The sequence below is a fragment of the Rhinolophus hipposideros genome (assembly GCF_964194185.1).
Source record: "Rhinolophus hipposideros genome assembly, chromosome: 8".
Lineage (NCBI taxonomy): Eukaryota > Metazoa > Chordata > Mammalia > Chiroptera > Rhinolophidae > Rhinolophus > Rhinolophus hipposideros.
The window spans coordinates 57,249,912-57,276,885 of record NC_138054.1 but is presented as its reverse complement, the minus strand read 5'-3'; the positions used below and the strand labels follow the sequence as shown (position 1 = coordinate 57,276,885).

General features: G+C 45.3%; 1 protein-coding gene across 2 annotated transcripts; it reads left to right on the top strand.

Annotated features, from left to right (window-relative positions):
- Positions 1–63: 63 nt before the first annotated feature.
- On the top strand, positions 64–18,157 carry DIO1 (iodothyronine deiodinase 1). 2 transcript variants are annotated; one of them, XM_081055688.1, is made up of 4 exons: positions 64–403; positions 8,063–8,206; positions 13,465–13,664; positions 15,936–18,157. In XM_081055688.1, exons 1-4 carry the CDS (start codon positions 82–84, stop codon positions 16,002–16,004), a joined length of 735 nt encoding a protein of 244 aa, XP_080911814.1. In that variant the 5' UTR covers positions 64–81; the 3' UTR covers positions 16,005–18,157. The 2 variants fall into 2 exon arrangements, with proteins under 2 accessions (XP_080911814.1, XP_080911815.1); XM_081055689.1 differs by lacking the exon at positions 15,936–18,157 and having other exon boundaries at positions 13,465–15,485.
- The last annotated feature ends 8,817 nt before the right edge of the window (positions 18,158–26,974 follow it).

Sequence of the window (26,974 nt, the reverse complement as noted above, 5' to 3'; positions counted from 1 at the left end):
CCTTTGTTCAGCTCCGCCCAGCGTGGCCCAGCTGTGGCCTCTCTTCCCAGCGGCCTCAGAGCCAGCTCTGGCTGTGCTGAGATGGGTCTGCCCTGGCTAGAGCTGTGGCTGAAGAGGCTCTGGGTGCTCTTGCAGGTGGCCCTGCATGTGGCCGTGGGCAAAGTACAACTGATACTGTGTCCCAGGAGAGTCAAGCAGCACATCTTGGCCATGAACCGGAAGAACCCCACTTTTTCCTATGACAACTGGGTCCCAACCCTATTCAGCACCCAGTATTTCTGGTTCATCCTGAAGGTCCGTTGGCAGCGACTGGAGGACACTACTGAGGAAGGGGGTCTGGCCCCAAACTGCCCCGTGGTGTGCCTCTCAGGACGGAGTTGCAACATTTGGGACTTCATGCAAGGTCAGGAGGCTAATACAGCTTGAGAAGTGCTTGGAATGGGGGTGCTCACAAGGGTGGGGAGGTGGGTTCGAAAGTCCTGAATTCTTCTACGATACTAGCTGCAATTTTTTGGCTTCTTGTCCTCTTCCCACTTCCTGAAGCCAGGACTTCTCCTGGATTCTGCTTTTCTAAGTGGCATCAGCACCTTCACAGGCACTCAAACCACAAACCAGCCACACTGGCCTTCAGCTCCTCCAGCACCGCTCTTACTGCGCAGTCACTCCGCCTGGGACGCACTTCACCCCCTCTCTGCCTGGTCAACTCCATTCATTCTTCAGACTGCTGCTGAGTGACACTTCCTGCGACAAGCCAACCCCAACCCCTCCACACTAGGTTACCCCCTCTTATATGTTTAACATCCTAAATTTTTCATTATTGCACCTGTCCTGGTTTGTAATTATTTGTGGGTATTTGATTAATGTCTGTCACCCTCACTAGCCTGCAAGTTCTGTGCAGATGGAGACCATCGCTCTAACCCACTGTCATGCCCCTATGGCTGCTGCTGACTCATAGTAGTTGCTCACTAAATATTTGTTGAAGATCTCATGCATATTCTCTCTCTTCTAGGCAAACCAGCTCTATCTACTTGGGTTCTTAAAGACCTGTCCGATCAGTTTTCTTTTTGTCCTCATAGCTGCTGTTCCTACCAGGACTTCCTCCTCCCCTCTTGCCCTCTCTTCCCACCCAACTTGTGAATGGCTGCCAGATTATCCTTCCACAAGCACAGCCCTGACCAATCTGCAACCCCAGCTCACCAACCTGCAGCAGCCGCTCTCTGCATTCAGGACAAATACTCAAGGTCATCCATGGGCTGTGTTTTGTGCTCAGGGTCTTCCTTGGACTGAGTCCAGCTTTCCTTCCCAATTTCACCTGCAAGCTTCCTCTCACATTCATTGCCTGCAGATGAACTGTTGGGCCTTGGACGTCCCTGGTGCCTTTCCCTCTCTGCCTTTGCTGAAGTTATTGGCTCTTCCCCTCCATCGCCAACAGTCCAAATCCCCCTCATAGTCAGGGTCCTGCTCTCCTGCCTCCCCCTCTGTGAAGCCAGCCGTCTCAGATCCCTACAGCTGGGCACGTGAATTCTCTGCCTTCTGGATTCATAACTCTCTGCACTTCTCCTCGGACACTGATTCTTCCTATCCAGTCTCTGGCTGCCTAAGCACAAGTGTTTTCTTCCTGCCCGATCGAAAGCAACAGGACTGTGTCTCATTCATCTCTGCGTTCCCAGGGACTAGACCCAGCAGATAGAGTAGAGAAGGTCCTGGAGGCAGTGGCTCATCTAGTGCTTTTCAAAGTGTGTTCTTTGGAACCCAAATCCCACAGATATGCTTTACTATTACAAAGAGTCCCCTAGTCAAAGTACCGTGTTTCCCCGAAAATAAGACCAGGTCTTATATTAGCTTGTGCTCCAAAAGACGCATTAGGGCTTATGTTCAGGGGATGTCCTCCTAAAAAATCATGCTAGGGCTTATTTTCCGGGGAAACACGGAAAATTATTATTCATGGAAACATGGCAGTTTGGGAAATCCTGCACACGATATCCTCCTCCTGGAAATTCCCAGTGCACATGAACATATAAAAGACTCTGAGAAGACCTGAAGCTTAAAACAAACAAAACTTGAAAAAAGTTTAGCACAGCTAAATTTTCCTAACACACACACACACACACACACACACACACCCCTCCCCACTCTCCACCAGAGGAAATGTCTATCATCATATTGGTTCCAGAGAATACCCTTTGGGAAATGTTGACCTGATCCAATCCTCTCAGTTTAGAAGGGAAATGGAGGAAACTGAGCAGCAATGGTAACAGAGCCAGTGACAGACTGAGTCAGACCCGGAATCGGGGCTTCTTCGTCTTGTTCTTTCCATGCACCTCGACAACCTCCAATGCGCCAGGCCCTCAGCTAGATGCCATGGTTAGGTAAGAGCTTGCTGCTTCACTCAAGGAGTTTATGTGTCCACAGAGCAGATGGATGCGATAAACAAATTCTTACAGTTCTGTGGGATGGGGGAAGCTGTGGAGGTATGAGCTTTGCTGCAGGGCACGCAAGGTTTCCTGGAAGAGATGGCTTTGGAACTAAGCCTTGAAGAATAAGTAAGATCCCTGTACCTTGATTACAGAAAAGGGAAAAGTATTTCAAGCAAAAATAAAGGCAAGAGTTTTTTGCTCATGGTTTTAAAACAGGGTGTACAAATGACCTCTAGTCAACAAACATTCACCAAGTGACCACTAATAATAAGAGCAATAAGAATAACAAATAACTTTTATAGTGCATCCACCATGTGCCAAGCACTGTGACAACCAGGCCAACTGGCTGAAAACCAATCGTCAACGATCGATGGGTTCCACGAAGGCCACCTTGCCTCATGGTCAATTCATAGAATTTACTCGCTTCTTTTGATTGTTCACTTTAGGTGGGCCAATTTACATTTTAAAGACTGTTCTAGTATTTGTGTCTTTTCCCTGCTGTTGCATCTGTGACTGAAGAAAGAAAAGAGAAGGAGCCCAAAAGCTAAAAGAAAACTCTACTTATGAAATAGAGTTGGCTTTCAGCACATTGACCCAGAGGCCACTGAAATAATACCCAGGTGCTGATGGTACAGAAATCAACACAAGTGGTCTCTGTCCTGGAAGATCCCATAACCCGGAGAGGAAGAGGGTGTAGTGAGAGAGCCAGAAAGTTCTGAAAGAAGTGGGGTGGGGTAGGGAGGTGGTCAGAAGAAGGCTTCCTGGAGAAGAGGGTGGTGAGCTGATTTTTCAGGGAGGGTGAAGTCTTAGGCTGGGTGAGGAAGGGGGAGTGGGAGCAGCACCGGACAAAGGGCAGGAGTAGCAGAGGTCCAAGACAGGGAGCTTCAGTCAGTTTGGCAGAAGCGGGGTGTGGGAGGCAGAAAGGGATGAAGGATGAGGCTGGAGACACAATCAGGGACCAGAGTTTGTGGGGGCTTATGTGTCTTACCAAAGAGTAGACTTTATCTGAGGGTACTGGTGAGTTCTAAGAAGATTTTTAAGCAAAGAGTTAACATGATCAGGATTGCTTATGAGAATGATATCCTGTAACTGCTTTGGAAACCCATTAGGTCACTAAAAAGCTCTGTCATATACTCTGGGTACAAATCTGAACTCATTTTAGAGCCACAGATTAGAACGTCTGGAAGAGTCTTTATGGATAACCTAAAGCAACTCTTTCTTTTTTTAGATGCAAAGGCCCAGAGAGGTAAATTATTTGCTCGGAGTCACACAGCAAATTCTTAGCCAGAACTAGAGTTTGTGCCTTCTGACTCTCAGCTAGTGCACTTTCTGTTATTGGGTAAGACAACAGAGGCTCAGAGAAATTCTCAGCCACCTCCTATCAGCTGCATGTACATGCACCCACACGATACACACATGTTCTCAGATACACACACACAGCAAACATTGATTAGCTGGTGTACTGTGGTAGAAGACAAGTCTGATGATTTTATAAGTACCTAGGCATTTATCTGAAACAGGATTTATTTCAGCCTTTAATATCTTCTAAACTCTCTCCAAGCCTACTTATGTCATCTAGTAACTACAAATGGGCTTTCTCTGCTGAGAGAGCCTGGTATGGGAGTTAATTTACTGGTCTGGGGGTCATGATAGTGGGTTCAAGTCCAGTGCTACTACAGAGCTGTTTTTTCCATTTATACAGGTAAGTTGGACTTGACATTCCTTGCCCACCATTCTAGGAAAAAATGGTGTTCTCTGCACCATGGCCTGTGGATACGCGCAAGGCGTCAGCACTGCCACCCCTTGCATCCATCCTTCCACTCTCTGCTACCAGGAAAGCAGGGAACTGAGTTTAAACTTTGCCCTCACTACTGATCATTGCACCCTACCCCACTATAAATAAGTAAACAAATGGTTCTATCTCTTTTAAGGTCCTAATCAGTGGGTGTGAATCTTTTTTTTTCCAATTAAAAACAAATTCCGAACAGCTAATATTTAACGCTGGTCCTGACCTTAAGTCTTTTGGATTCTTATTGAAAAGGTGACTCCCCGGGGTCATTGCAGGCCAATGGCCAGCCATTTGTCCATGACTGGTCTCTAAGCCTTCCCTGCTGAGGCCTGGGCTGCCCTGTCACATGGGTGAGGACTTGTGCAATCAACCAGCAGGCACTGAGACCCACTCAGAGCTCTCTAGGGCCTCCTATGAGAAAATCTGAGAGCCACGGACAAGAACTTTGTGTTTCCAGGGAAACTGGCCTACTTCTCTTCATGTACTGAAAAATGAGGACTATGTAACCAATTGCTTCTCCTTTTACTTGTCCATCAGGAAATTCAGAGTCATATTAGCTCAGTTATAACAAATGCAGGGACCTTAAGGCCTTTTTATTTGTGTTCCATATTTCCCTCCCCTTCTATGCCTCCCAGAAGGGCATGATTTTTTAAAAATATACATATATTTAGTATTTTATTATATGTGTAAACTGCGTCAAATCCTTTGCAGAAGTAGGTGAGGGAATAACTAACCAAATTAACCACAAGGAAGTTAATATGCCCTCTATTCCCCTTCTATCAGCAAGTCCTGTCCATTCCAGCTTTTCCCTTCTCCACTGCCCACACACTAGCCCAGGCTCCCATTATCTCTCATGCGAATTTCTCCCACGCCCCTTAACTGAGTCTCCCCCACTTCCATTCTTACCCTCAGTCCTTTCCCCATAGACTAGCCAGAGTGATCTTCTGTGTAAATTTGATCAGTTTTCATTACACAGCCCTACCGTAGCAGTCAGGGTTCTGGCTTGCAAGCAACGTAAACTCATTCTAGTTTTCTTACTCGCTCACGTACATCTACAAAAGGGCATATTAGAAAGATGTTTCAGGATTGCCAGACTCAACCATAGCTGGAGCACTGGGCCTGGATTGTCTTTTAGCATCAACAGTCAGGCCTGGATGCTGCTATCACTTTGGTTGCCACAGGAACTCATCATCACTGTAGGATTCTGCCATCCTTGAGAGGGCTGTGGATTAATTCTGCCATCTCAGTGACTCCAGAATCAAAGACCTATGTGGGAAGGTCTAGTTAGCCAGCCTGGGTCACTGCCTGTGCCTTGGCTGCTGAGGGCAGAGAATGGACGTGGCCTCTCTGTCATTCATAGGGAAAGGCTGGGCATACTCTCATCACTATTACACAGAATAGTGAATTCCAAGCGGGAAGGAGTGTTGGGAGCTCGACAGGCAACATTGTAACAAATATCCACCATCCTTGCTTTGTATCTCCATGACATCCCATTGTACCTAGAATAAAATTCAGATTCCTTACAGTATAGGAGAGCCTGCCTGTTCTATCCCGTAACTACCTCTCCAACAGCCTGACTCCTGTCACAGTGGCCTTGCGGGTCCTTGAACACACCAAGTCCTGTCCCTCCTCAGGGCCTTTGTACATGGAGTCTCTTTGTCTGGAAGTCCCTGCTCCTCCCTTTGCCCCGGCTGGCTCATTCCTACTCTTCCATTTCTCAGGTTAAATGGCATCTCCTCAGGGGCCTTCTTTGACCTACTGGACTAAAGCGTGTCATTCCTTTATATTCTCTTTCCTAACACTTATCACAACTTGAAATTACTTCATTCATGCATTTACTTGGGTTTTTTTTTTTTTTTTTTTTTTTTTTTGCCTGACATTAGACAGACCTCAAACTGCATGCAAGCAGAGATCTACTGGTCTTGTTCTCTGCTGAATCCCCAGTGTGCCAGAGATCCTTGTATATTATAAGTGCTAAGTAAACGTTTGTAGATGGAATGAGAGTGTGCTCAATATTGGGGATGTGAGGCTGAAAGAGGAAAAGGCCTTGCCCTCACGGGGCAGCGGGTAACCTGGGGGATACAGACACGTCCACAGGCCACGTCACAGTGCAGGATGTGCCGAGCTCTGATAGATGGACAGTAAGAGCTCAACAATGTCTGCTCTGCCATAAGTAACCACAGGGTGCTGGCCTAGTTTCCCTCAATCTACACTGGGCGAGTTGCCGAAGGTTCCCGCCCAGGGTCAGCTTCATGAGCATGAGATCAGTGAATTACACTTGTCCCACATTCAGAAGGACCCCCTGCTTGCCATTTAATGCTCTATAGTAGCTGTCTTGAAATTCTTAATAGTTTTATCTTTTCCTTTGGTGAGTGAAGGCTGATGGGACCATGGAACATGCCCCAGGGACTTGGAGCCTCGGCTCCTGCAGGATCTCGCCTCCCACAGTGTCCCTGCTCTCCCTGAGAAATGCTTTTCAAGGTCCACTCTTCCACTTCTGGGTGCCCAGCCCATCAGGTCTCCTTCCTGTTCCCACCCAGTGACGGCTGCCACCTTTTGGCTCCAGACAGGGCCTGGACATGGGCATGGGAAAGGTCAGGGTCAGGTGTGGGCATCTCAGAGCATCTCTTGGCAGGACATGGAGGCAGCCATCCCTACCCTGAGCTGATAGCATCTTGGTGCAATCTAACAAGTGACTGGGGGTGACTTGGCAGGAGGAGTCTCTTGCCCACCTCCTTTCCCCATCAAGGTGTCTACCATGTCCTTGCACAGAGTTTGTAATAACCTGTGGGTTGGGGTGCTGGGTAGGTGGGAAGGAGAAATGTCTGGCTCAGGTTCTGTGCTCCTGGTTGGGGCATGGTGAATTGGTCCGGTAGCTGGAGGGAGAGGAAAGCCAGTAGGCAGTGGCCACAGACACACATACACATGCACACTGAGTTACGGGGCTCTTGGGAGACTGTGAGGGTCTGCATTCACCCCATGGATAGCCCTGTGTCCAGGGGAGTGTATCAAATAGCAGTGAAAAAGCACCATCCCAGGGCATGACAGAGACCATGGAAAAAGTCTTTGTTTTAATAAACGTAAGGTACTTTCCCCCCACTTTTTGAACAAGGGGTTCTATATTTTCATTTCGCACTGGACCCAGCAAATTACGTACTGGCCCTGCTGCCATCCTTCACTCCCCTTTGTGGAGTTCCCTTTGCTGCCTCCCCCACTTCATAGCTCAGGGAACAGATAGTAGTTAATAACAGAAGCTTACACTTATTAAGCACTTACTATGGGTCAGGCACCATTTTAAGCTCTTATCTGTATTAAGTTACCTAATTCTAATAACAATCCTATAATGTAAGTATTATTACTATGACCATTTATGGATGAGGAAACTGAGGTGCTTTGAATGGAAAGAGCATTGACTTAAGAGTATAGGAGCCAGAGTGTTAATTTTAACTCCACCACTGACCTGCTGTGTGACATATAGCAAGCTTATAAAGCTCAGTTTGTCTATAAAATGGCGGGAAATTATCTACCTTGCAGGATACTAATCATATCACATGAGACAATGGATGTGTGCCTGGCTTATAAACAATGAAAGGGACGCTTATCCTTCTTTTGATTCCTACCCAGCGACTGCAGGTGGCCTACGGAGACCTCCTGCTACTAAAACTGTTCATTTTAGAGGGGAGCAAACTGGATCCAGCCTCTGCTAAGTCACGCTTTCTAAGCTTCAGCCCCTCACTGTGCCCTGGATCTACCTTAAAATAAATAGAACTGGATGCTGGAGTGAAGATGGTGCTCACAAAAGAAATGCTGTGTGTAGATTATTGGTTGGTTGATGGTGGTTCCATTTCTGTTTCAGACAACCGGCCATTGGTGCTGAATTTTGGAAGTTGTACCTGACCTTCATTTCTTTTCAAATTGGACCAATTCAAGAAGCTGATTGAAGACTTTAGTTCCCTAGCAGATTTTCTCATCATTTACATTGAAGAAGCACACGCATCAGGTACAGAAAGACTGCCTGACTCTCTCTCCCCTTCTCCCAAGGTTGGGAGTGGGGAAAGGCATATGAGAGGGAAGGAGCCATTATTTACTGAGATCCCACCAGCTCCCGGTCCCTGCTAGGTTCACCCATCACACGCTAACCTCAGTCTGTGCTTTCAACCAGGCACACAGAGCAGAAAACCTGGAGTGACAGAGTCTATCTAGCAGGGAAATCATTTGACATTCTGAATGGATAAGTAGAGAAATCAAGGGAGAGGAACTAATATGAGCACAATTACAAGGAACTTAGACCTGAAACGTCACAAATGAAATGACTGCTATATAGCTATTTGTGAAATTCATCCCAAGACCCTCCAAGCTCAAAGGGACATTGTGATTCATCTCGGTCAGTTGTTCCCAAGCGTTAGTGAGTAAGAGAAGCACCTGGAAGGCTTGTTATAACAGACTTCTGAACCCCACCCCAGAGTATGTCAGGTCTGGGCTAGAGCCTGAGAATTTGCATTTCTAACAAGCTCCGGATGTTGGGGACCACACCTGAAGAACCACTTCCCCAGGCCAGGCTTTACCTAGGGGGGGGTGGGGGGGGGCGGCAGGAATCCTTTCTTCAGCCCCTAATAGTTGGTCACCCATCTTCATTACGACTATTTGTGAGAAAGCCCTTCCTTGCAATGGGCAGACATGTCCCTCTCTGAAACTTCTACAGCTTGGTCTAAGCCCCATGAACTTTACAAAAGGGTCAGACACACTTCAATGTCCCTGGTTTTCATGGGGATCAATCCCATAAATTTGGCCGAACTCTCAAACCCAGAGATTGAAAAAAGCAAGAAGGCTCAGGCAGCCGAGTAGAATGTTGTTTACTCACCCATCTCCCCACAAGATTCGTCGTGACCCAGCACCTGGCAGAGTCTGTGTCACAGACAGAGCTCAGTAAAAGCTGGGTGAATGACACAGTTTTAGGCCACTATTAGCCTTGCTGGCTTACCCACGTCGTGTACGTGTAGAGATTGCTATTAACTCACTATCAGCAAAGTTGGCCAGCAGCCTTTCTCCAGTGTGGTCCCTGGATCCCTGGCGTCAGAGCCCCCTGAGTTGCTTGTTGAAGATGAGTATTCCAGGGCCCCACCCCGGGCTCATTTCATCTTGTTTTATACGCACCCAAAGGTTTGAGAACAGCTTTCAATGTAATACTGTATTCACTTAACTGGCAGCTTCTGTCCTCATTAAGAATTTGGGGCAACTTAAAATATTAACATTGGGAAATAGGTACACAGAGGTTCATTATAGCAGTTGTCTCTACTTTCATGTATATTTGAAAATTTCCATAGTACCATTTAGATAGCACAGGTAATACGTAGGAGTGCAAACGCAAGCACAATGCACCTCTTTGTTAAGTACCCCCCTGGGAGAGCAGCAGCTCTCAGTTAAAGAGAGAACTTGGGGAGCCTCTAGGTATGTAGGAGTCTGTAGTCTCCATGATTGAGAAAAGATGAGGCCTTGATGTCATCAGAGCTGAGAGCTGAAACTCAGCCAAAGCTGGTTGAACCGTCCTGGGACAGCACTTCTCAAACTTTAAGATGTGCTCACGTTACCTGGGAGCTGACTAAAATGCAGATACTGACTCAGGGGGGCTGCAAAGGGACCTGAGGTTTGGCCTGTCTAACCAGCTGCCCGGGTGCTGTGGAGGCTGCTGGGCCCTAGAGAACCCAGCTTTAATCTCTAAAAGAACAAGCTACAAACTGTAAAAAGAGGGCTCAGAGCATCATAGAAATTGTTTCGGGCCCTGATACCTGCCTCCTGACCCATTTCTCCTGGAATCAGACCCAGCAAGTTGAACCCTTTACATAACCCAGGCCCATTCACCTCATCCATTGAGGAAAGGCTTCCTGTCTGTCCTGACAGACTGATTCCCTGCCTCTGTGCTTTTGTCACTCCTAGTTTGGGCATCTCTTCCTCCTCCCCATCTCCTTCCCCAGGGTGCTTGTTTCTGTTCATCAGTAGTGAGTGGGTATGGCCTGAACTTCAGAATTAAAGCTCATAGAGCCAGTGTCACCGATCCTAGGAGTTCTGGGTTCTATGGCCCCAATCAGTTGGCTTCCTTCTTCCCAAACCCCACGACTGTCCAGGCCCATTATCGGGAAGCACGAGGGGTGGTGAGAGGAACAGACTCTGGAGTTTCAGGCCTGAGTGTGAGTCCCAGCTCCATCACGTGCTGGCCACACGGCCTGGGGCAACTGACCTTCCATGCCCACTTCTGTGCCACTAAAATGGAATGATAACACTGTCCTCGCAGAGTCACTATTTCTGCAATATGTAACAAGTGCTTGCAATGTGCCCAGTCCTGCGCTCAGCCTGGGGATATAGAGATAAAACATACACATAGTTCCTGTCTCTAAGGAACTCACAGCTGAAGCTGGGGAGCAAGTCAGTGCTCCCCTCTGGGCCTCCGTGTTCTCAGCTGTAGGATGTGGAGGAGAACCTCTGCTGGCCCTCCCATAGGAGGCTGCCATGAAGCTCCAGGAAGCTAATGGGTGGGCGAGACTGACAGGCCTAACCATGATACAAATCTAAGCTGGTGTTATTGTCATCTACAAAGTTTTGATGTCCTGGGGCGAGTAATGAAGACTTTAAATACCGGTTTTTCTTGGGGGCAGGGTCCTGAGCAGAGGACTTGGAAACACTGTGGAGGGGGAGCCAATTCTGCTGATGGACTTAAGCTTACATTACCCTGGGTGGCAACTATTATTGTAAACACAGGCCTTCTGGGTTCCAGGCTCCAGAGAACTGGGGCCAGTAGCAGTTTATGGTTATTTTCTCAACCTGTGGGCCCATTAGCTAATAAGTGTCACCTCCTGTAAGCAGTAGGCAGAAGAGCATTTTGGCAAATGATGCCAATTGAAAATCTTTCATTTAAAGCTAAGCAGCCTTAAATGGTTTTGTTTTAGAAGGGGGATTTCCAAAGCACAGTAGCAAATAACCTGTGGTATAGAATAAAAACTAGGTTCTTTCCCACCTGTCTGTTATTTGGGGGCGATCAGGCAAAATAAACCAGTATTTTGGGGGTAGCTTGTATGAACCAGGCAGAGCACTGGGAGTTCCATAGGTTGTCTCATTTAAGCCTCAGCAATATGGGTTCTATTAAACCCATTTAACAGATGGAAAAACTGAGAATTTAAAGAGGCATAAAGAGCTTGCCCAATATCACACAGCTGAGGGTCAGGGAAGGCTTCCGAAGAAGGTGTTACTAGAGCAGTGGTTCTCAACTATCATGCAGGGTCTCAGCTCCTGCTTCCCACACAAGGAAGCAGGATATGGTGAGCCCAAAAAGGAACCCCCATGGAGCCATAGATAGGGGAGTCATACCACTATATTCTCGCTGGCGGCTGGGTTGGAGACACAGGAAGCAGGAGCTACACGATTCGCAACCTGCCGTCCTCTTTTCTGCCAACAAACCTCACTTGCTAGCTGCAATCCGCCGTGCTAACTGCAATCCATGCTTGCTAGCTCAGGCACCATCTTTCTGCTAGCGTAGCCACGGCAGTTATATCAGTGACCAATGGCTCACTGGTTACAGCTGACGGCCAACTAGTCACAGCTGATGGCCATCTACTACCTGAGTCAGCACTTTCTACGTGAGACCAAGAGCCTGGAAACTGCTCTCTGGGACTCTGTCCCCACATCAACTGAGGGTGATTTTTCCTCCAGGGGATTTTTGCGATTCCTGGAGACATTTTCAGTTGTCACAAATTGGTGGCGTGGCGGGGGGTGCTACTGATATACAGGCTAGATTCAATTTAGCTCAACATTCTGCAACACACGGGATAGCCCCCACAACAAAGAATTATCTGGCCCAAAATGTCAATAGTGCCAAAGGTGAGAAGCCCCATTAGAGCTGAGCCTTAAAAAGACAGGTAGGATTTCAAATATGGAAGAGATGATAAAGAGAAGGAGCCGAGAGGTGCCAGGGTCATTTGAGACAGAGTCCACTTTGGCTAGATGTGGAAAGGACTGGCAGCTGTGACTGGAAATGTAGGCTGGGAGAGATGACAGGGCTCATTAAACACTGTGCTAAGGAGCAATTGGTTTTTAAGCAGAGTCAAAATATGATCAAATTTTGTGTTAGAAATCATTGTCAGAGATTTCTGGATAATAAGTTAGAAGGTAGTAAGACCAGGAGGCAGGAAGACGGCGTAGCGGGGGTGGTGGGGGGTCGCGGATGACAATAAGGGTGACGGCCAGGCTAGCAGTTGTACTTGGCTCTGACTTTACCCTGAGCGCCTTATCATGAGGCTGTCAGCACAGCTAACACATGAGCTGCAGCAGCAGCAAAGAAAAGGTCCTACTCTATGCACACCACAGCTGGAAGCAGGAGTTGTGGTTTGTGTGGAGTAAAAAAGGACGAAGGGAGAGACAGCATGGGGGTGAGTGGGTCAAGGAACCCCAAGTATTACACCTACCTGCTGGAGCAAAATGTTGGAGGAAGGATGGAGAGATGGGCCAGCTCACTGAGAACCTGGTAGGCCACACTGAGAGGCTCGGGATTTATCCTGAGGGCAAGAGGGAGCCATTGAAAGATCTCAGCAGGAGCGTGACATGGTCAGATTTACATTTTGGAAAGAACAGTCTGGTGGAGAATAATTAGAAGACGGAAATTGTCTATAGACTCTAAAGCAGTAGTTCTCAAACTTCGGCATGTGTTAGAATCATCTAGAAGGCTGTTAAAACAGATTGGTGGACCCCATTCCTGTCCAGTCTAAGGTGGGACCTGAGAACTTGCATTCCTGACAAACTCCCAGGTGCTGCTGACACTGCTGGTCTGGGCAGCTCACACTTAAGGGTACTATCGCATTAGACCCTCACCTCACGGAGTGTGGTCCAAGCACCAGCAGCCTTGGCATCCTGGGAGCTAGCTAGACTCAGTGCCACCCTAAACACACTGAATCAGAATCTTCCTTTAACAAGGTCCCTGAGTAATTCATCGGCACATTAGAGTTTGAGAAGCACTGGTCTGTTGGGCTGCCTCACATTGAAGAGCCGGGGTCTGAGAATCAGGAGCTATGGGTTTCAGTTCTGGGCCAACCACTAACTCCCTATGTGATTTTGTGCATTTGCCCATAATAGGAAACTGGGCCAAATCATGGCCAAGGGCTCCTTTCTCTGGGACCCTCAGTTAAAAGTGTGTGTGTGTGGGGGGGGGGGGGTTAGTCTGCAGGAAGGGTATGCCATGCCTGTGAGGTCTGCTGTCTGGCCTTTCTCTTGTAGATGGCTGGGCTTTTAAGAACAACGTGAACATCAGGAATCACCGGAACCTCCAGGACCGCCTGCAGGCAGCCCGCCTGCTGTTGGACAGGCACCCCCAGTGCCCTGTGGTGGTGGACACAATGAAGAACCAGAGTAGCCAGCTCTACGCAGCGCTGCCTGACAGGCTCTACGTGCTCCAGGAGGGCAGGATCCTCTACAAGGTGGGGACCCGTCCACTCCCTGGGAGGCAGGGGCCCAGGGAGGGCAAAGGGCAAAGAGAAGGCTTTGTACAGACAGACCTGGGTTCAAATCACTGCCCAGCCATTTACCAGCCATGTGACCATGGGCCAGTCATTTCTTCTCTTGGAGCTTTGGTTTCCTCTTCTGCAAAATAGAGATGTTGGGCCTCATGTCACAGGGGACAAGATAAGGCACAGGAAAGTCCCTAACCTGGCTGCCTTCTGAACCCAGAAGACTGGTCCAGCCCCGGTTTAGTTTAAAGCTGACAGATGGAGAATGTTGTTTCTATTTTATAAACAATACTCAGAGAGAACTGACTTGCCCAAGGTCACAGTGAACAAGGCTCTGATTTCAACTCCAAATCCTCTGGATGGGATGAGTTAGGAGTGGGAGGGTCTGAAGCAGCTCATCTCCAAGGCAGGCCTGAACCTGGGGCGGGGTGGAGGGGTGATGCCGGGGAGGGTAAGAGGATGCCAGAAGAGAACAGATCCTGCAGTTCGGAGCTGGAAATGCTGAAGCAGGAATTGAGGCCAGGCTTCCTTTCTGGAAGGATTGTGTTCCTCTCAAGGCTTCCAGCTGGGCCAAGGTGAGGGGTGTAAGCACAGCCTATGACCCCTTGGGCACTACTGGCCTCCCCTGAAGGCAGAAACGAAGTTTTACGGCTGCTGAAGGGATTTCCAGCCTGAAGAGCACACGAAGCCATGTGGCTGCACCTCTGCCCGCGGGTCAAGCTAGCCCTATGTATGCAGGTGAAACAAGCAAGGACTTGCAGATGAATCCCCAGGGTAACAAGGGGCACAGCACAAGGATTCAGGGACTTCCTTTCCCTTCCCCTGAGACAGAGCTCCAAGATGGCACAATAGATGCAAGCTGGGCACTGAGTCCCTTACCCTGGGTTAGGCCCTGTGCAAGTACTAGAAACACAAAAATGAGTTTAAAAATGGTCCACACCTTACTTCAAGTTACCCCCAGTCTGGGGGGTAAGGAAGACCTAAAAAGAGTGTTACAGTATCCCAAGTGCTGTGATACTCCAGAGCGGGGGTCAGAAAACCTTTCTTGTAAATAGCCAGACAGTAAGTAAATATTTTTGACACTGTGGGCCAAACAATCCCTTTTGCAACGATTCCATTCCGCAGGCATAGCACAAAAATGACATAGACAATATGTAAACAAAAGGGTGTGGAGGCCTCAGGACAGATTTAACTCTCAGAATATTAGTTTTCTGATGCCTGGGGAAGAGTAGGCTTTTCAGAGGAGGTGACAATTGCTTGGCCTTAAAGGATAAGGAACCAGACTAGTGAGCATGGTGGGTGAAAATTATTACAAATATTGGGAAAAGGGTGGGCAAAGGCACTGAGGCATGTTATGGCAGGGTGTGATTGGAGAATTGAGGGCATTTGGGCTACAGGGGTCTCACTCTGGACCAAGGAACCTGGCCTTCATTTTAGAGCAAAAGAGAGCCATTAAAGAGTTTTGAGCAGGGAGAGGCCTGATCAGATCCTTGCTTTAGAAAGATCACTGGCAATGGGGTGAAGAATGAACTGGAGGGAGCAGGGAAGCAGCTGCTGCTGAGCTCCCGGATGGCTCCGTTGGTTGGAGCGTGTCCTCTCAACCACAAAGTTGCCGTTGACTCCCGCAAGGGATGGTGGGCCGTGTCCCCTGCAACTAGCAACGGCAACTGGACCTGGAGCTGAACGGCACCCTCCACAACTAAGACTGAAAGGACAACAACTTGACTTGGAAAAACATCCTGGAAGTACACACTGTTCCCCAATAAAGTCCTGTTCCCCTTCCCCAATAAAATCTTTAAAAAAAAAAAAAAAGAAGAAGAAGAAGATTGGGGATAGTCAGGAGGTGTGGCAGCTGCCCAAGAAGATGAAGAAGACGGAACAAGGGCAGTGGGATTGGAGAGGCGGAGCTGGTTCTGTGTGGAATGGAAAGAACTTGATGTGAGGGGTGGAGAAGATAAGGCCAGTCCGAAGGTCTGATTACGCAAGAAAAGCTTATTTGTATAGACCTCTTTCTCCTTTAGAAACTCTAGTCCCTTGACCCGCTCCGGTTTTCCTACTTCTCTGCCCAGTCCTCCCACTGAGTGTTGGTGCCACTCCATACACTCTCCCTGGGTGATGGCACCCACCTCCTGGCTGTGTCTACCATGGACAACACCATCCTAATGACTCCCCCAGAGCCAGCACTAGCCCTCATCTCCTGCAAGTCAGGTATCTGGGAATGCTGATTCCTTTCTCTTGCAGGGTAAATCTGGCCCTTGGAACTATCACCCAGAGGAAGTTCGTGCTGTTCTGGAAAAGCTCCACAGTTAATCTGCACAGATGCCCCAGCTCCAAGTGACCCACAGGGTGCTACCCAAGGCTTGGCTCTCCCCACAACCAGCTGGCTTTTATCTCTTGACAGTGGAGTCCCGGGCTCAGATAGTTCCGATCTAAGCAAACAATTGTTATAATCAGAAAATGACGCAATGAGTAAGCTGAGTGTTAAGGAATGGACAACTCCACACTGCCTCCATTGTGGAAACCACTTTTATTGCATGACGTCTCAGAGTGTGACGTCTCAGAGTGTGAAACAGTCACATTCCACGGGCGTCCTTCTGAGGTGTGCTCTCTCTCTCCAGCCACTCTAGCCCTTAGATACGGCATCCCTTATAGGAGGTAAATGCATTTTACCAAATTTGCCATTTATGGAATTGATCATTAAGGCACTAAACTGGCTTTTAGAGCCAAAGATGGGAGGACTCCAGGTATTTAGAGAGAGAGGAAGAATTGGAAGGGAGGGAATAAGGATGGGAGGAGACAGGAAAGATAGTAATCTTTTCCTTGCCAAAAGACTGAAGCCAGTCAGTGGTGGTGGCGGTGAGGGATGAGTTTCCATGGTAACATATCTCCAATTCCATCACAGAGGAGGAGGGTATTCACTTTACCATCTTTAAACATATTTCATAGAAATCTGGCTCTCTATACCCTGGACTCTTCCACTACCTTTACTTACTCGTATGAACAGACTCACTTGAGGGGGAGGACTGGCTTCCCCAAAAATTATAACCTTGACCAAACTGGACAACAAGCCCCAGCAAAGCTGTCATTCAGTTATGCAAAAGCTCATATTTGAAATTCAGTTTCTCTGATTTGTGTTTTTTTTTTTTTGCAAGTCTCTTAATGGTCATTTGTGTTAAATTATATCAGACTAATGGATAACCATTGCTATTCATTTGTTTTAACTCTGCTTCTTTTCATATTTGTTGATGACGGCCACAGCCTAAAGTACACACAGCTGTGACTTGACTTGAAAAAATATTTTAAGAGGCAGCAAACTTATACAGAATGATTAAAATATATCAGCCTATTGGGGATGGCCTCGGTGTGATCTTTACATTTTCTTTTCTAATATGTGTCAGACTGTTCTATCTTTTATTATACCCTAACGTACAGTAATCTGATCAGCAAAAATACCATATACTGGAAGCGGCCTCATTTGATGGGAAGAACACTCAGTCTCATGTCAGTGTTACATGTCAAATGTGGTTTTGTCTTGTGAACTCCTGCTGGAGAATTTTTCACATTGGGATCAAAGTAGCTTCACAACATGACATAAAAGAATGGACTTGGGGGACATTTTTCTAACATGAAAACACGTTCTCCTTGGCTCTGCCTTAGTTGCTACAATGCTAGTATTATTAATGTGCCATTTTACTCTTTTTAAAACAGCTCTCATTAGTCATCTACCAGACACAGGCACTTTCAGATAGGTTATCTTATTTAACCTCTATAGATAGCAAAGAGATTACCCCCATTTTACAGATGAGGAAGTCAAGGCTCAGCATTAACTAATTTGTGGAGGGGCTCAGAATGAGTAAGTAAGAAGCTGAGATTCAGACCCCATCTCTAACTCCAAGGCCAGAGTCCTGTACTCCCGGTGACTGGTTAAGCTGCCTTGACATCTTGAACTATAAAGTGGGATACCAATAGTGTCTACTCCATCGAGAGGATGCACTCAGAACTGTGCCTAGCTTGGAGAAAATGCCATGGAAGTGTTGGCTATTATTATCATCATTATTGTTCCATGACTGCCTCCTCGCGCTCCCTTTGTAGGGTACAGGGGGTGGAAAAAAGTCAGGACAAGTAGGGACACAAAAAAATTCGTCATCCTGCCAAAGCTACTGACCAATACTAGTATGAGTTTGTGAGGGTATACTGAGAATGAGTAGCTGTGAAAATGGTGGGACTTGTGAAGCACAGCTAAGCACTGTCCTTTCTAAGTCCTAAGTTCCACAAGAGGAGAGAGCTTATAAGACCATGTGCCTCTCAATCGCGTTTCAGATGGTCCTCCAATTCATGTCTATAAATGCACAGAAACCTCCCCGTTTTCACAAATAACAGTAGCTGGAACTGAGGAGTTTTCAGTTTAATAAAACAGACCCCAAGTGTTCCAATTCAATTCTCTTCAATATAATGTATCAGACATTAATCGAGCATTGATTCATTTCTGCGTGCTGAATGATGCAAAGATGGATAAGGTCCAGCTGTTGTCCTCCAGAAACTTAAGCTCATGGGAGACCAAATGTACACTGTGGTAATTCAAGGCGGAATACGATGGGTTGGAGCTGAGGTAAAGACTAGATGCTCAGGGAGTTCAGAGAGCAATCCCTCGGAGCTAGGTGGATCTGGGAAAGCTTTATGGAGGTGTTGGCCTTTGGGGCTTGGTTCTCAAGGATGCCCAGAACTTCCATAATTTGGGATGGGAACATGGAGAACATGGGAAGGGAGAAGGGCATTTAAGTGGAAAAAAATACATGGACAAAGGTGGAAAAAAGAACATGTGCATGGGACAGCAAGCATTTGGACTCAATTCTAATTCATAGAGAAAGGGCTTTTCTCTTTGAAGATGACCTCTCTGGGTCTAGATAGCAAGAATGAACCCATTCTGCTTGGCTAAGGTAAACTACTGGAAAGTGAAAGAAGCTTGTTAGTATGTCCTGTCCAGCTCTGAGTAGAGTTTACAGTCAGAGAATCAACTTTTGAATCAACTTCATCACCCATGTCTGTCTGCTTTAGACAGGAGGGTTTTTCCCCTAGCTCATTTGTCCTCTGACGGTGATGCCCTTTGCAGTACCCAGCTTTATGTAGGGCAATGAGCCTACACCCCATTCTGGTAGACAAAAGACATTGCCTTGTATGCCTGGCAGAAGTCCTAGGAAACCAAAGCTCTGACTCAGGAATTAGGAGATGCCCCCGGAATGACCCACCCACTGTAATGCTTGTTCACGGCCCTAGAGTCGGGCTGTCAATTCGTTCCTGGCCACAGACTACGTATTTCACTTCTGGTAAGCTCAGCCATTACTTTAAAAAGGTGTATTAAAGTATTTTATCCAACATTATTAGGTGTTCAATTGAAGAATGATTCCAGGATACCCACATGCCATACAGATGACATCACTGAAAGTCTCAAGTAGTTTTTTCCAGAAGGGCACATGGACCCTGTATTCCATGAAGTCTTACATGCTTGCAGATGCCAGTCTGTAGTCTTTAACCCTGAAGGATACCTGGCTGGGTTTCAGATTCTTGTGTTTCAATCTCTTTACCTCAGAGATTTGTGGACATTGCTCTACTGTGGTCTAGCAGTAGTAACGAGAGAAGTCTGAGGCCAGCCTAATTTATTTCTCCTGGCACTTGAATTTGCTTTTATTCTGCCTGGAAACATATCAGATTCTTTCTTTACAATTCAAGCCCAGGAACTTCACCAAGATATATTCCAGGGTTGATTGTTCTACATCAAAATTTCCTGAACTATTGTTATGGTCTGATTGCTTTTCTTCCCCCGCCCCCCACCCGCCCCCGCCCAAATCCACATGCTAAATCTTAAAGCACAGTAAGGCAGTATTAAGAAGTGGGGACTCTGGGAAGTGATTAGGTCATGAGGGCAGAGTCCTCATGAACAGAAGCAGTGCGCTTATAAAAGAGGCCCCAGAGAGCGAGCATGTCCCCTTTTGCCACGTGAAGCTAGAAGCCTACAACCCAGAAGAGGGCCGCCCCTCCCCCCGACCTTATTGACACCCTGATCTTGGACTTCCAACCTTCAGAACTGTAAGAAATAAATTTCCGTTGTTTACAAGTCACCAAATCTGTGGGTTTTTTGTTATGGTAGCCCAATGGATTAAAGCTAATAGTAATACCCTCTTTTGATCCTAAGATTGATTTATTTATATACATGTATATATATGATTTAGACGTGTAGTTTTAAATTTCAGGGACATTTTCTTCTGTTGCCTTGAATATATTTTCTGTTGCATTTTGTCCTATTCTCGTACTGAGGAACAATAATTATGGGTATGTTGTATCCCTTTTTCTTCCATGACTATTTTTGAATCTTTGTTTTTCCTATTCCATTTTGTGATTTTTCTCAAGCTTTCTCCTCTGATCCCGATTCTCCTTAAATTTGGTTTATTATTGTGCCAGATATAGTTTCTTGGTTCTCACCCATTCCCATTCTTCCATACTCTCCTCTGGATTTGGGGGAGCTGGAAGCCTGAAATCCCAGACGCCCTCGTCAGCTGCTTTCTAGTTAGGGTCTGCCAATGGGAAGCACTGGTGGGAGACCGGAAGGCAGCTGGAGAGGAAAGGCCATTTTTTCCAGTTCTGGCTGTAGTGATTGCAGGTGACTCTGCACTGTAGCAGTGTCATGCAGGGTGTCATGAGGGGTCTCTCGTCCCACTCCCCACATAAGAACGCAGGACATGGTGAGGCCAAAAAGGAACACCCACGGAGCCATAGGTAGGGGAGTCATACCACTATACTCTCGCTGGCAGTTGGGTTGGAGACACAGGAAGAAGGAGCCTCACAATCCACAACCTGCTGTCTGCCTCTCTGCCAACCAACCTTACTTGCTAGCTGCAAACTGCCTCTCTGCAATCCTCAATCCACAATCCACTATACACGCTTATAAGCCACCATCCGCTGCTAGCGTAGCCACGGCAGTTATATCAGTGGCCAATGGCTAACCGGTAACATATGATGGCCAACTAGTCACAGCTGATGGCCATCTACTACCCAAGCCAGCACCTTTCCACATGAGGCTGAGAGCCTGGAAATTGCTCTCTGGGACTCTGTCCCCACAAGCAGCTTTGGTATCACCAACCATGGTGATGTGCTGGCTTCTGTTCAGAGGCAGCGATGAATGGTGCCTCCACCGGTCAGCAGCAAGTGTGGCTCATGGGCTCCAGCTCTGGAGTAAATCCCCCTCTTCTGTTTGTTTTCCCAGCCTTTTCAATGCTTTGTAACCAATTCCATGAATTATTTCCCTCTCTGCTTTGACTATATATCTAGGTTGATTTCAGTTTTCCTAACTGAACACTGGCTGTTATAATTACCATCACCATCCCTTTGCTTCTTGTGCACTTTCACCTCTGAAATAGTTTTTCTCTCCCACTTCTTTTCCTAGCTCCGCCAGCTCACTTTTCATCTTCTGTGCCTTATATATTTTTTCCTTATTCCTTGTAGCTCCCTTTTGAGCTCTGAGAGATTACTACGGGTCTCAATTCTTGATGTGTGGTGTGAAATTTCTCAAATGTTCTGTATTTGCCGTATTTTTATGTTTTCTACCCCCTCCTCTTGTTTCAGTTTCTAGTTATAATTCCCTATTATATAGTGGTTCTCAAACTTGGGCATACATCAAAATCACCAGGAGGGCTGGTTAAAACACAGCTTCCTAGATCCCACTCCCAGAGTTTCTGATTCAGTGGATCTGAGGTTGGGCTAGGGAATTTGCATTTCTCACAAGCTCTCAAGTCAGGCTGAGACTGCTGTTCCAGAGCCCACACTCTGAGAACCCCTGCCACATGGATGCTATTGGTGCTCTTCCCAGATCCCTTTTACCAGTCAATGCATCCATCTGCCAGCTGCTGTGTTGGCTGCTAATGGCTCACAGATGCCTCTTCTCCTGAGAATTGCACTAAATGACAGGAGTTACCTTACTCAAAAATGTCGGAGAGGTTATGTTCCCCTGAGGGTGGCCCATGGCCAATGATTGATGGATCTGGGGAGTACAGAGGCTATGTCCCTTGCCTCAAGGTCAGGTAATATAACCGCCTGGTGCCACTCATGCTCCAGAATTCCCTGTGGGATCAGGCTGAGACTAAACTTCAGCTGAAACCAGATCTTTGATTCACCTTCTCCCCTGCCCTATCCTGCTTCCTGAGCGCTCTCCCTCAATAAAAATCACTCTTACAAGAATCCCTGTGTCAGGCTCTGTTTCTAGAGAATCTGATCTAAAGCAGTCCCCTTCTGTCTTTTCAGATGACTCTTTTTTAATGGGGTTTGTTATTTCCTGAAACATACTGCAGAAGGATGAAAAGATGGGATAATCTTTCATTTAGGTCAGTTGTCTTGAATACCCTCTGATTAAGTTTATTACATCCTTTGTAATGGGGCTCCTAGAAATCCCCTTCAGTCTCACTCTTTCTGCTTTGGCTGCCTTCTCACCACCTACTATGGACTGACCTGAGTCCCCACCAGTCATATGTTGAAGCCCTAAGCCCCAGTGTGACTATATTTGGAGATAAGGCCTATAAAGAAGTAATTAAGGTTAAATGCGGTCATAAGGCATTTAACAGAATTATGTTAAATTCTGACATGACAGAATTAGTGTCCTTCTAAGAAGAGAAACCAGAGCATACTCTCTCTCTTTCTCCCTCCTCGTATGCACAAAGAAGAGGTCATGTGAGCACAGAGTGTGGTCAAGCCCACCTACAAGCCAGGAAGAGAGGTCCTACCAAAAACCTGGTGCCCTGATCTTGGGCTTTCAGCCTCCAGAGTGGTGAGAAAATAAAGTACCTGTTGTTTAAGCCACTCAGTTTATAGTCTTCTGTTATGGCAGCCTGAGCTATCTAAGACACCTTCCTTCACCATGCTTTCCCTCCAGCAGTCTCCTGTGGTGTATCTTGCCTGGTTTCCCCCTCAGCTCCATCTCCTCTGCAATTTTGAGTTATTAACCTGAGCCCTATGAGAACATTCTCCATTCTCCTGAACTCACCTGAAGATGGAGATCACTTCAATCTAATCAAGAGATCGTAGGATAAGCCTTTCATAACTGTGACATGTTTAAGAAAATCTCTAGCTCTGAGAAAGCAAATCAGTTCTCAGCTTCCTCCTTCACCAAATCCTGATTTCACAGCACTTAGCATGTATGCTTCTCAGTTAGAGGTTGTAACTATTTCCTTGAATATAAAATTCTTTTTTTCTTTTATAATTGTGTGTGTGTGTGTGTGTGTGTGAATAATGACTTTCGAGAAAGAAGATCAAGTAAAAATCCCTTTACCCCACGTGTAACCAGAAGTATCCATCTATATTTATATATGGTTTATATCCCACTATAAAGTATGATATATGATGACTATATAATCATACTTTCTAACGTATGGATGCATGGTCGTTTCCAGTTTTCCATCTTATAAACAGCATTCCTATAAATCTTTGTCAATTTCACTTATCCAACTTTTCATTAGACTAGACTCTTAGAAATAGAATTACTGTGTCAAAGGCATAGGTGCTATTTAAAATTTTGATGTACTCTGCCACGCACTACTTTGTAGAAAACATGCTATCAGTGTCCAGTTTACAAAGAGCAGTTGGAACTTCATCTAGAAGGTGAAGTCCCCACAGGATGCCCTGCACAGAGGGACATTGAGATAGGACTCATAACTGCAATACTTTTATACAAAAATCTGTACAAAAGAGACACAATAACTGTCCTTCGTATATTTCTTTGCCTTGCTTGAGTACATGGTTAAAAAGTTATTAGATTTTTACTTTTTTAATTTAGCTCTAAATAAATACTGATTGGCTATTTAACTTTATGCAAGGTACTATGTTATGCACTGGCCCACAGTAAGTGACCCCAAATATTACATATCATTAGGTAGCTTTATGAAAAACTCCTCAAGGATTTTACAGTATAGAGATATTGACCCTCAAATAAATGAATTATGTTCATTTATTCAGTCAACAATTATTTATTGAAAATCCATTTGCCAGGCACTGTTCAAAGCCCTGAGAATATAGTTATGAGCAAAAGCAACAAAATTTCCTGCTCTGTGGAACCTACATTCTAGTAAGGGAGAGAGACAATAAAGATGATATACATGATAAATAAGAAAAAAGTAGAAGAAGCAGAGAAGCTGAGCCAAAGCCAAAAAGTAGAGAAGCAGAGCCATCCCTAAAAGGGTATGGAAGCCAAGGGCAATTCAATCGAGCCCCCTATTCAAGGTATTTACACTTAAAAGAATGCTGCACTGCCCTCACTTTCATAGCATGCTTGGGATATCAAAAAGGAAAAAAAATCTAAGTTGAATTTTAATGGTACTGAGAAAAGAGGGGTAAAGTACAAGAGCTTCTGAAGCACAGGGCACGGGGTGGCTACCTCACTTGTCTGATCCTATGGGTAAGGGTGGGAGGGGTTGAGGTGGGGGGCTGGTGGAGACGGCAGGGAGACACTATAATTTTAAATATGGAGGCCAGGGAAGGCCTCACTGAGGAGATATTAAGTCAGGATCTGAAGTAAATGAGGAAGCTAGCTGTACAGACAGATACCTAAGGAAAGCCCTCCAGGCAGAGGAAACAGCAAACGCATCTAAACTGCATAGCACACACAGTACGACATCATGGCTGTCAGGAGTTAGTGGCCGGTAGAGAAAAAGGCCAAATGAGGAGATAGAGGAAAGCAATTGGGGACAAATGAGACTTTAAAAAAATGATGGGGTTCAGTGAAAAACAAAACAAAGAATAAAATAGATATTATTAATAGATATTATTATATCTCTTGCTTGAAACTTGGGAGTAGTTTTATAAGGTGAAAATGAGTTTTTAAGGACTAGGAAAATGAAGGTTAAAGGATGCTGTTTGCAAATACCACCATAAAGTGGTATTATGAGTACTACACCAACTTGTTCTCTGCCTCCACAGAACACAGAGACAGAGGAAAAAGATTCAGAGATAATTTACTAGGCCTGTGCCAAAGAGTTCATCAATCAGATAACTTCTGGAGATCCCTTCCAGCAATCTGTAAGCCTCCACGCAGTGTTTCTTACACAAAGGATTACTGGCATTTCAGTTTAGGAAGTTGGCCAAAAGAAAATCCACAGCATTGCACTGTATTCAATATGAACACAACTGCTCTAAGTCACCTTCCTTCTCAAAGACCCTAAATGGCTCCAGTGTTATGGGAAAACATCTGAAAGCACTAGGGCTTTCTGTGATGTCGCTGTAATGTATGGTTTTAGCCTATTCTTTGCTCTAGTGCAACGTATATAGTCATCATTCCCCAAATGTGTTTTATAAAAGAGTACTCACCTTCACATATGATCACACCAATGTTACTTTTGGAATACCCTTCCTACTCTCCTCCATTTATCTAAAACCTACTTTTCCAAGAGTAAATTTGTGCAACAAATCTTGGTAAACACTTTATCAGGAAGTATCAAAAGCCTTAAAACTGTTTCTAACTGACTGACTAATTCCCTTCTGGGAATCTCTTCTGAGACTATCTATGGAGCAGGCAACGATTTATTCACAAACATGTCCTCAGTAGCATCGTTTATTTTTCTATTATGAAGAATTTCAGGCATATATAAAAGTAGAGACAAGTACAATGAAGACCCATATGTCTATCACCCAGAGCCAACAATTTATTGCCATATTTGCTTCAACTAACACTTTTCCTTTAAGAGGATATCTGCTTACATATTTTAAAGCAATTCCCAGATATCGTGTCATTTCACCCCTACATACTTCTATGTACATCTCTGAAAAATATGGGCATTTTCTCACATAAGTTTAACGCCAGTATCACACCTAGCAAAATGAATAACACTTAGTCCATAAGCAGATTTCCCAGTTATCTTAAAAATGTCTCTTTTCAAAATAAACGCATGCCTATACAATTCATCTGTGACAAAGGAGGCAAGAATGTACAATGGGATAAGACAGTCTCTTCAATAAATGGATAGACACATGCAAAAGAATGAAACTGGATCACTTTCTTACACCATGTACAGAATAAACTCAAAATGGGTTAAAGACATACATGTAAGACCTGAAACCATAAAACTCCTACAAGAAAACATAAGCAGTAAACTCTGTAACATCGCTCCCAGTAATATTTTTTTGGATATGTCTCCTTGGGCAAGGGAAACAAAAGAAAAAAATAAACAAATGGGACTACATCAAACTAAAGAGTTTTTGCACAGCGAAGAAAACCATCAACAAAACCAAAAGACAACCTACTGAATTAGAGAAGATATTCACTAATGATACCAATGATACCTCTGATAAGGGGTTAATATCCAAAATATATGAGGAACTCATACAACTTAACACCAAAAAAACAAACAACAAACCACTTAAAAATTGGGCAGAGGATCTGAACAGATATTTCTCCAAAGAGAACATATAGATGGTCAATAGACATATGAAAATATGCTCAACATCACTAATCATCAAGGAAATGCAAATTAAAACTACAATGAGATTATCAGCTATCAAAATGACTATCATCAATAAATCAACAAACATCTATTAGCGAGGATGTGCAGAAAAAGGAACCCTTGTGCGCTGCTGGTGGGATTGTAAACTGGTGCAGCCACTATAGAAAACATTATGGGGGTTCCTCAAAAAATTAAAAATAGCACTACTTTATGACCCAGCAATTCCAATTCTGGGTATTTATTGGAAGAAATCCAAAACACTAATTCAAAAAGACATAATGCACTTTTATGTTCATTGCATTATTTACAATAGCCAAGATATGGAAGCAATCTAAATGTCCATCAATAGATAAATGGACAAAGAAAATGTGGTATCTATATACAATGGACTATCAGTCACCCATGAAAAACAATGAAATCTTGCCATTTGCAAAAACATGGATGAACCTAGAGGGTATTATGCTAAGTGAAATAAATCAGACAGAGAAAGACATTCCATATGATTTCACTTACATGTGAAATCTAAAAAAACAAATGAACAAAACAAAAACAAACTCATAGATCCGGAGAACAAATTGATGGTTGCAGATGAGAGAGGGGTGTGGGGGAGAGTGAAAAGGGAAAGGTTTAAGACTTACAAATTGCCAGTTATAAAAAGCCAGCATAGGAAATATATCAATAATATTGTAATAATACATGTATGGTGTCAGATGGGTACTACTTACTGGGGTGATCACTTTGTAAGTTATACAAATGTCTAATCACTGTTATATACCTGAAACTAATATAACATTGTATGTCAAC